The 10,032-nt window shown below is 49.4% G+C and overlaps 5 protein-coding genes across 5 annotated transcripts; 2 read left to right on the top strand and 3 right to left on the bottom strand.

Moving 5' to 3' along the window:
- Positions 1–1,958: 1,958 nt before the first annotated feature.
- VFPPC_18506 (hypothetical protein) lies at positions 1,959–3,622 on the top strand (the record flags this gene model as incomplete). Its single annotated transcript, XM_022430104.1, has 2 exons — positions 1,959–2,432; positions 2,510–3,622. The coding sequence occupies 2 exons, from the start codon at positions 1,959–1,961 to the stop codon at positions 3,620–3,622; spliced, it is 1,587 nt and encodes a 528-aa protein (XP_022284981.1).
- A 44-nt stretch (positions 3,623–3,666) lies between these two features.
- On the bottom strand, positions 3,667–4,107 carry VFPPC_18507 (hypothetical protein; the record flags this gene model as incomplete). The annotated part of the gene is made up of 1 exon (XM_022430105.1): positions 3,667–4,107. One exon carries the CDS (start codon positions 4,105–4,107, stop codon positions 3,667–3,669), a length of 441 nt encoding a protein of 146 aa, XP_022284980.1.
- Positions 4,108–4,149: 42 nt separating this feature from the next.
- Positions 4,150–5,973, bottom strand: VFPPC_18508 (hypothetical protein; the record flags this gene model as incomplete). Its single annotated transcript, XM_022430106.1, has 1 exon — positions 4,150–5,973. The coding sequence occupies one exon, from the start codon at positions 5,971–5,973 to the stop codon at positions 4,150–4,152; it is 1,824 nt and encodes a 607-aa protein (XP_022284979.1).
- A 218-nt stretch (positions 5,974–6,191) lies between these two features.
- On the bottom strand, positions 6,192–8,129 carry VFPPC_11454 (gag-polypeptide of LTR copia-type domain-containing protein; the record flags this gene model as incomplete). Its single annotated transcript, XM_018289638.1, has 1 exon — positions 6,192–8,129. The coding sequence occupies one exon, from the start codon at positions 8,127–8,129 to the stop codon at positions 6,192–6,194; it is 1,938 nt and encodes a 645-aa protein (XP_018135996.1).
- A 511-nt stretch (positions 8,130–8,640) lies between these two features.
- Positions 8,641–9,150, top strand: VFPPC_17108 (endonuclease/exonuclease/phosphatase; the record flags this gene model as incomplete). Its single annotated transcript, XM_018294857.1, has 1 exon — positions 8,641–9,150. One exon carries the CDS (start codon positions 8,641–8,643, stop codon positions 9,148–9,150), a length of 510 nt encoding a protein of 169 aa, XP_018135997.1.
- Between the last annotated feature and the right edge of the window lie 882 nt (positions 9,151–10,032).

Here is a 10,032-nt window from a genome sequence, read left to right as displayed (position 1 = left end):
GGAGAGTCCTCGACTTCCACCACCTCATCATATGGGCCAGGAAGTGCTGGAGTTTTAGACCTGGCTCGTTGCTGGGTCCGAAAGGGGTTGGCCAAGCCGCAACGGCCACAATAGTTGGCGCCTGTATATATGGTGGTGAAGAGTTCATAATGCTTCTTTCCGTCTTGGATGCAATAGATATGCCCGGAGGGGATCTTGGAAGGATCCATTTGGCTTGACGAGAGATTTGAATAACTTGAAGGGGACGAGGAGAGGAGTCATGATTCAGACCGAGCCTTTTAATTAAGGAGAACAAAACAACATCGTCCTTCCTTTACGGTAAATGCTGTCGCTAGACCGGTTTAAGCAGGAGGTTGCTGCGCTCGTCCGCTGCTGATCAGAAGCGGGGTTAGTGCGGTGCTTCTCCGTCCGCACATCGTGATCCTCATCGCGAGATGAACGTGTCGACAGCTCGTCTTTCACTATTGTGCATTTAGATCGCGACTATAGCAACCGTATTGACGTTATATAGAAAGATCATTTGAGAATTGTGGAGAAACGAGTTCGCGATATGGTGCTGAAAATCATCTATAACTAGCGGCAAATGGTTCGCCATTGTATAGGTGACGTGCCGAGTAAAGTGATCGATTAGACTGGCAGCAGGATACCGCGCGAGCCCGCTGCTGGTCCGCGGTACATCTTTGATGGCGATTCGAAGTACCCAGATGACAAGAAGTAAGGCCCTAAACCTAAAACGAAACGACCGGGGGGTTTTGCAACAGTGCTCCCTATCGCCCACCGTAACAGACGCCAACTGTGCGTTCAATTCCCAGAGCCCAGCGCTCGCCCTCCAGGAGCTGAAATCTTTAAAAAGAATTTCTTGGACAGGATTACGGACATATTCTGACTTCATCGCACTTGGCCTGGCACTGCAGCAAGAATGCGCACCATTTGGAAGCCCTGCAGCTCGATTTCATCGACTGGGAGTTAGTCAAGGAACACTGGGATGATATGGATGATGATATTACAGATTTCTTTAGATTCGTATTGAGAGTACGCCCTCAGTCAACTGAACTCCGATTTCCAGCCATGGAAAAACTGTCGCTGTCTGGTCTTGATCTAACATCACACTCCTGTGGAGTTGCTTATGCTGTGAATGCTGCATCTCTGCGGTCCGTTACTATTCGCCGATGCCCTGGCTGGGAGATGTTTCTGCAACAGTTGATAGAACCAAACTGTGCTCTTAATATAACGTCACTAGAGATATATCAGCCAGTCGGATTGCTGGGTATAGCCGAGAATGAGGAAGAAGAGATTTTGCGAAACGTTTTGGAAAGCATTAGTGGGTTAGAGAGCCTTTATCTCTCCCTGCCCAGCCCGACGGATACAAAGGCCTTGTGGAGAACGGCGGTGCGACACAAGGCAGCTCTCCGACGGTTCATTTACCACGCCAGAAGCGTGAATCTTGACGATGAGTCCGAGCTATTTGAAGAGGAAATGGACCTCAATGATATGGCGCTGTTGAGTGACTCGTTTCTGGCTCACTTGATCGTCGACGACGATTCTGACGAAGAAATGAAGTTTGAAGATGATGCCTGGTTCACTGAGCACTCCCCAAACCCACTGAGTGAGCTGACTCTCGAATGTATCGGGCTGGCGTGTCATCCCCGCCGATTGGTATTTGCTCTTCTTAGTCTTAGTCACGTCGAGTGTGCAGTATCTAATTTGGATTTAGAAAGAGGTTATAGAGCCCTTGTCTCTCAATGACAGTTTACAGCAGTGATGGATAGAAACATAGGAGTTTCAGGTACAGTTTCATATGATCTGAAACTGTGCTCCGTATCGTTTCGCTGAAACCCCTCGTCGTTTCAGTTTCAGTGTTTCAGTCAGTTTCAGCATATTCTATAAAAACCCTGGAACCACCAATTTAAATGTCACTATCCAACCCTCTGGTTTAACATCTCTATATCTGATTGAAAATGTCGCAAAACTTTGTCTCAGATCAATCTTTCTGCGCCGGATTAATCTCAGAGCCTCCGGACCTTGAAATGTCAGCCCCACTCAGTGAATCGAGTGATGCAGAACCTGGCTATGACAAACCACGCAAAAAAAGACGTCTGAACCCAGAGTTATGGGATTATTCTCGCAGTCCAAAAGGTTCTGAACAGCTGAGAGATAAACACTATCATGAGATATATTACTGCAAACTTTGCGAGGCCAACCGTGGCTCGCCCAACGCCCAGCGATTTAGAGAACACCTAGCAAGGAAGCATCATGTGTACGTGGGCAAGACATCGGACAGCCGCCAGAAGATCTCCTTTGCAAGTGCGATCAAAAACATCTTCGCCAAACAAGCCGAAAAGCTGGAAGGAAGAGATACTGAGCAGGAGAGGCAGCTTCAAAGTGCCATTCAGCAGAGTCAGCTCGAGGAGGCTTGCGTGAGGCTCATCACGGTACGGAATCTCCCTCATTCATTCTCGACTGGCCTGAGTTCTGGTCGGTCATCCTGGCTGTAAATTATACGTCAAAGAGTATCATTAAGTTGACTCGAAAGTCTGTCCCAAAACTCATCGAAGCTACATTTCTCCACCACCTCGAACAGCTGAAGAAGAAGCTTGGGAAAGCGCTCTCTTGGATCCATTTTTCGATAGATATGTGGACTTCTCCTTCAAAAACAGGATACCAGGCAATTGTTGCCCATTGGGCAGACGAAGAAACTAGGCAGGCGGAATGCGCTCTCATCTCACTGCGGGAGTTTAAGGGAGGGCATGGTGGCGAGGAGCAGGCGCGCGTGTTCCTCGAGGTCATTGACGAGTATAAACTTAGCAATCGAATCGGCTTCTTCACAATGGACAACGCTAGCTCGAACGATAAAATGCTACGGTATATCTCGGAGAGGATAGCCGACTTCCATCCCGTTTTGCGCAGGGTACGCTGTAATGGCCATATTATCAACCTGGCAGTACAAAGCTTTCTCTTCTCGCCAAAGAGGTCAAAGCGAAGCCAAAGCCAGCATGAGGAGGACGACGCAATTGAATTGGCGATCACGGAGACTCGAGGGCTGTCCGAAGCAGAAAAGCAAAGCAAAATGATACAAGAGAAGCTCGCAGAGGAGTGGCGGAAGCACGGCGCGCTAGGCAAGCTTCATAATCTTAACGTTTGGTATCGTGCTTCTACGGCTCGATATCAGGAGTTTATCAGCAAAGTTGGTAGGGCTATCCCCTTGGACAACGAAACACGCTGGAACTCTTGGGCCATTGAGGTCGCAGTCGCACTGTCAAAGAGAAAGGAGATCAATAGCTGGCAAGAGGACCATCACAGCGAATTAGGTGAAGACAGGCTGGAATTTAAAGACTGGCAGGAGCTTCAGCAAGTCGATGAGTTTCTCCAGCCATTTTTGAGCGCCACCAAAGGCACTGAGGGTGAGGAGAGTTCATTGGATGATATGCTAATGTCTATGGACCTTTCAATTGAGCATTTCAAGTTACAGAAGGAAAAGCATAAGAATAACCCCCAGATGACGACAGTGATCGGAATGGTCTGGTCTGGTCTGGTCAACCCCCCAGACCAGACCAGACCAAGCCACTTTGGTCGGACCGGTTGGTCGGACCGGTCCGACCAACGAGACCAACAAGCTGGATGAGACTGAAGACACAAACGGAAATGGGTGTCGGTAGCTAGGTATATTTACATCTGCGATACGCTGAATCTATCGTCGTCATTCCTACCGTCCTCGCTCTCACTATCGTTCTCAACCTCTGGCTTTCCAAACCAGGCCCTTAGACACTCACACGCCTCAATAATATCAGCCTTCAGCCTGCCACGGCGATCAAGAACAGTAAGCTTGGCACTACTAAAAAGACGTTCGCACTCATCCGACATAGGTGAGATGGCAAACATGTCCAGAGCGAAGCGAGCAAGGTCTCTCTGCGAGTCATAGCGGGACAACCAGTAAGCAATGGCTTCATCACATCCTGCCTCATCGTCATGAAGTCGGTCTGTAGAAATGTATTGCTCATACAGATCAGCTGCAGAGACCGGGGCGTCTATTCGAGTACGCTTATGTTCCCTTTGACGATCAAAGGCCGGGTCCGGATCTCTCTCCTTCCGAGCTGATGATGGCAGCATCTCAACAGTGTGCCTTCCCTTATACTCCGTCTCCCAGAGTTTTTACACGGCTAGCTGAGCGTTATCAAACCACTCCTGCTTCTCCTTGTCGCCTGGAAGAACCCATTCTTGTCTAAACCAAGCCCACTTTCGATAAGGGTCAAGAATTTGAGCTGCGTAGTACGCGGGCGGCAGGTCAGTGTCGTCGGGATATCGACACCGCCAATTCAGTTGGTGGTTGTTGTAGTACTCCGCGCATTTCGACCAGGCGGCGTCCGCGCAGCTTTGAAGATACGTCCATGTGAAATTGTTGTCATCCTCGGTGTGGATGTCATAGTAATGATCCTTCGTCTCGTTTATCTCTCGAAGAAGGCAGTCTATGGTCGAAAACCAGTCGGCAAGAGACTTTTTCCTACCTTCGGAGAGTAAAGTTGCAGCATAGAAGTCCCTTAGAGCGAGTTCAATCTTCTCGAGTTCGAACCAGTGCTGCCCATCTAGCTTGAAGTTCGCAATCCCTTGAGAGCCTTTCGCAGGTACGTGGCGGGCGGAGAAGAGCTCTAAACGTTCCCGCACATTCAATGCCCGTGTGATTGAATGAAACCACGAATTCCAACGTGTCGAGTTATTCTGGATCAGCTCAAGCCCATCAAATGCAGAGAGATCCCCGCCGATCACTATTGTAGCAAACTCCTCGCGACGCTGAGGGGTAAGCCGGATGTATCTCACCAAGTTGTGGAGCCGACCCAAACATCCAAATTTCTTCCAGAGCTCCTCTACTTTTGCATAGTCTCCGCGCAAATGATGTTTTTCGAGCTTTGCAAGAAATTTCTCACAGTTCCGACCCATGAGGAACGCCTGGCAACAGAGATTGATTATATGGCCCAGACAGCGCAGCCGGCGATGGCGACGCAGTTTTGAGTCCATCCATGGGCATAGCTCCTTGAGTATAAATTCCACTGCAATGTCATTCGACGAGGCATTGTCTAGCATGAGGTATCCAATTGAGTCCCCGTCGATGTTGTATTCTTTCAGTAATTCAAGAACAATTGATCCAATATTCTCGCCAGTGTGCTCACCGTAGACACGACGCATACCTAAAACTGTGGACCTTCGCTTGCCGGCAGCATCAATCCACATGGCGACGATGCCTAGGATAGCGTAAGGGTTTGGCGACGTCCAGAGATCAAAGGACACTGACACTCTGCTTCGGGAACCTTGTAGATCTTCTCTAAGCTGCTGCTTCTTTGACTTGAAGGCAGTCATCACCCAGTTTCGAATGGTTCTTGCTGCCTTCGGAAGGTGGTTCATTAACGCCGGATTCAGAAAGAAGAGGAGTTCGCGGAAATACTGATTCTCCAGTTGAAAGAAAGCAATGTGGCAGTATACAATCCAGCGGATCAAAAGTTCTTTGAACTTCTCAACCGAGTCCTTCCAGAAGAAGGTACTGGAAGCTGCAGCATCTTTCTGTAAATCGAGTACTGACTTCTGGGTGCAAAATTTCCTCCTGATACCAGTCTGGGAGTTAATCCGATGCTTCTTCTCAAGATGATTTCTGACTCTAGAGGTACCATTGATAACAAACAATTCTTGCTTGTACTTTCCAACCGCACACTCGTGGCAGTAATACACCTCTTTCGTATCACTGCCTCGGACGTATTGGAGGCCGTACTTCCAAATGTGAGACGAACCCGGGTGATATCCTTTATTTGCGAGTATTACGCGCTTAACATACCTGACACGGTCCTGGACAAACTCGTCTGGCGGCTCAGGATATGGGGCCTGCGCTGAAAACGTGGTGGGATTAAATGGCGGCGTTTGGGCGGGTGAAGTGGAAGAGGGTGATACGGTAGGAGCAGGAGACGGCGAAAGAGATGTTGAAGTTGACATTGCGGTCAATGGAAGCACGAGAATCTACGGCTGCAGGTTCTATACACAACATCTTAGCAAGCTGTTGCACGCTGTGTCAGGCAACTGTTTCCAGTTATATTGCCTAATACAGCATGATTGCTTCTTTTTGAGGAGGAGGACTTTGAGATAAAAAGCAAAGAGAGACAAACTTGTAACCATTCTGGGCCAAAATTCAGCCACCGGCCGCCATGAGCCTCTCAGCTTAACCTATTTATAGTACTTGATGGCCCGACCATGGTCTCGAGAAATTGCCAGACCAGACTGAGTCTTGGCGGTCCAGACCAGACCAAGACCAAGACAGACCAGACCATTCCGATCACTGGCTTGGCCTTGATCTGTGCTGCGGTGATTTCCATCCCAGTGGCGGAATGCAACAATTTCAGCATGTTCTGGAATCCGAGGTGCCCAAGTCGACGATGCCACTTCCATACTGGATCGTCAAAGTTCACAGTGGCCGCAACAACCTCCCCTGATTCGAAAGGGCTGAGTGCCTTTTCAGCGTTGAGATGATATAGACCATTCTCAAAAATGGCATGTCCAATCTTATGTCCTTGGTCATTGATCCAGGTCATGTACTGGTCGTTGTAGACGCCAGTGAGCTTGGCCTTTTGAGCGAACATTCCGCCTGAAAATAGGTTGCACTTCCTCTGGGGAGCATAAGCGACATCTGAAAGTGAAACTCGTCTTGGGATACCGTCAGGATTCCTGAGCACGACTTGGACGTCACCTCCTCCTTTCACCTCTAGAGTGGTAGATCCATCGGCAGTGCTGATGTCTATAGAACAGTCACGGAACGGGCGAAAAGTTTCCTGCTTGAACCATTTGGTATCATTGACAATATGCATATTTGCTCCAGTATCCGCTAACCATGTATCTGGTGTACAGGATGTGCCAACCAAAAAGGCTCCCAAGGTCTGTTTCGTAAGACTCGATTTTCTGAACTCCAAGACACCAGCGCTAGCTCCCCCCGATCGCTGCACCTCTCTGCCGGGCCCGACATTACGCATCTGTGGCGAAGTGTCAGCTACGTTCGCATGAAGTGCAGGGAAGGGAGCCGCACCTAGGTCGTCGGCAACAGAGTAAGCGTCTCTGAATGTGGTGAGATTGGTTTCCGTGGTGCCACCCATACCGTCGACGGGGTTTTTGTCAGTGTTGGCAGCGATCCTATCCTTGACCGAGCGGGGAGCTTTGGATGGTTCTTTGGTCCAGCAAGTTTCTTCGGTATGACCGGTCTTGCCACATCCAGGATAGGTACATTTCAAATGGCTCTTATCCTCTCGCTTTGGTCTTCGGCTGCTGTTGTAACCAGTACCACCATTGGGATTGCCACTGTGGCTGCTTGCTGCCTTTCTTGCCCTGTCCTTGGCCTTTCTTTCTTCACTCTGGCGAGTTTGTTTGGTTTCCTCGACATGGAGGCGTTCAAAGAGATAGTCCAGGTCAGGAGAGTCATCTGGTTTGGTCGAGCGGATCCAGTCGTATTTCTCTTTGAAGTCACGATAGTTCGGTGGGAGACCATGGAGAAGGACAGTGGCAAGCATGTCGTCAGTCATATGGTACTTGACGGTCTTGAGGTCAGCTTTGACCTGGCGCACTTTGTTGGTGTACTCGGTCATGGATGAGCAGGCGTCAAGCTTAAGTTCGTGTAGCACATTTAGTAAGTCGTCGCGGGCACGCTCGTGGGTGACCGCATAGCGCCTTTTTATGAAGTCATAGGCCTTTTTAGCGTCTGCAAATTCTTCGATCTCAATCTTGATGCCTTCACAGACCCAGGAATCAAGCAATTTGCCCGCAAGCTTCATCTTTTCCTTGGCCTTTTCATATTCCTTGAGTTCAATCTGCCATCGAAGGCTATCGTTGGTTGACACCATGGCCTGGGTATCATATATATCTGCGTCACCTTCAGTCGAAGGAGTGGTGGTCTGGGCCTGAGCTGACATAGCTCGGGTGAGACGACGTGTGTCAATTCCGACGGGTTTCTCAAAATAGTCTTCCTTCCTAGGCTTCGAAGGAACCATTTCTTCGCCAGTGAGATATTCAAAGATATCATTCGTTCTGGCCGCGCGCTCAAATTCACGTTTCCAACTAACGAAGTTGGTTTTGCCTTCGAGCTTGCGGCTATCTTTGACTACGTCCATCTTGGAGTGAGTCGTGTCTGTGGTCTGGGGGCTGTTGACCACTTGTTTTAATTCAAAGCAAAAAAGAGGCTCATAACCAGTTGGAAGCTCTGAGCTAAGAACAAGTGTATTTCTATTCTCTATCTATGAGGAGAACACAACTACTTATAGTTGTGATATCCCCTCCATCTGCCTAATGTCATACGGCGCTACTGACTGCCTGCCTGGCAGGCAGTCTCCCAGTGGCGCTCCTGCCTACAGGCAGATATACGTGATCATGGGATTCAACTAACGTTGGTGGACACGAGACTTAACGCGACTGCGCCAGCTTTACACGTTCTGGCGAAACCAGGCCAGAGCACAACGGCGGGCGGACCGAGCGCGATCGGATTTGGAGTGACGGGCCAAGGAAGCAGCTAAGGAGTATCATGATGCCATACGACATCAGAAGAAGGCGCATTGGGACGATTTCTTGGCCGAAGATGTCAACATCTGGAAGGCGGCCAAATATCTCGAACCTGGAAAGGACAACATGGGCGACAAGGTGCCACCCCTGAAGAGGGAAGACGGATCCATCACAGAAAGCAAGACAGAACAAGCAGAGGAGCTGCTGAGTACGTTCTTCCCGCCTCTGCCAGCGAGGATCGACGAGGAAGGGGAGAGACCGCAACGACGAGCGGTACCCATGCCGGACCTGACGCTGGACGAGATCGAAGTTAAAGTCATGGCAGCGAAACCTTGGAGAGCACCTGGAGACGATGGCGTCCCGGCGATGGTGTGGAGGCGGCTCTGGCCGGTAGTGAAGCACCGGGTACTGACCCTCTTCCAGACGTCGCTCAGGAACGGCACAGTGCCTCACCAATGGAGAAGTGCGAAAATCATTCCGCTCAAGAAGCCGGACAGGGGCGATTATACAGACGCCAAAGCGTGGCGGCCGATATCTCTTTTGTCAACGCTCGGGAAGTTAATGGAATCCGTCATCGCTGAGCGTATCTCGTATGAGGAACTCTCGGTTAAAGGAACTGTTAATGTATCAACTTGATTCTGATTATAATGCATCTCTCCTTGGAAATTAGGCTAAGCATGACACGCCCATGCCGGCTGCCTTCTTGGTTTCTCCAGAGCTCTCCACCTGTCTAACGCAGCTACCAGTGATAGCATGGCAACGATACTATTAGATAGTCAACATACTTTCTGGGAGTGCAAAGTCTTCTTCAAGTACTTTGAGTTTCGTTTCACAGTCAGTTTCGTTTATGCGCTGGTTGGCCGAGACCAAAGTGAAGCCATGCAACGCAACCTGATCCTACGACACCGACCAGTGAACCAGGCTTTCTATCCATACTCCATACTCCATACAGACCCCTATGGAATATGGAATATGGAATGCTCCTGGTATGGAAAGTATTCCATACGTATGGAATACAAAACAATGACGTCATTTACTCCACAGTGAGCCAGTTGCAAAGGCTCGCCGCCTTATCGTTTGATCATCTAAGTTGGTTTCGTGACGAGGTAGTCCAGGAGGTCCAGATCGTTCACCATTCTCAAACTGGACAGCCTGCTCTGGTGAATGGCTGGACACTGGACGAGATAGGCGGTTCAGGCGGTCCAATGCGCTGAACTGCCTGAACTGGAAAGGAAGACGCAGGTTTGGCCCTGGAATTGCCCAAGAGAATTTGGCATGGACTAAATTTTGCAGTATTCCATACGTATGGAATACTTGTGAGCGGTATGGAATATGGAATAAGTGTATGGAATACTTTTGTATGGAATACCTTATTCCATACGCGTATGGATAGAAAGCCTGGTGAACGCATCAACCAGTGAGTTTAACAAGGCCTTGACAACAGAACTCGGTTCCAAATTCCTATTGGCAAAACAGCTATCGAATTTCGTGTCACTTGGCGCCTGAATGGGGAAGCGC

The sequence above is a fragment of the Pochonia chlamydosporia genome (assembly GCF_001653235.2).
Source record: "Pochonia chlamydosporia 170 chromosome Unknown PCv3seq00015, whole genome shotgun sequence".
NCBI classification, from domain to species: domain Eukaryota; kingdom Fungi; phylum Ascomycota; class Sordariomycetes; order Hypocreales; family Clavicipitaceae; genus Pochonia; species Pochonia chlamydosporia.
Note: the sequence above shows the minus strand (reverse complement) of the source record. Positions and strands in the feature narration are given on the sequence as shown.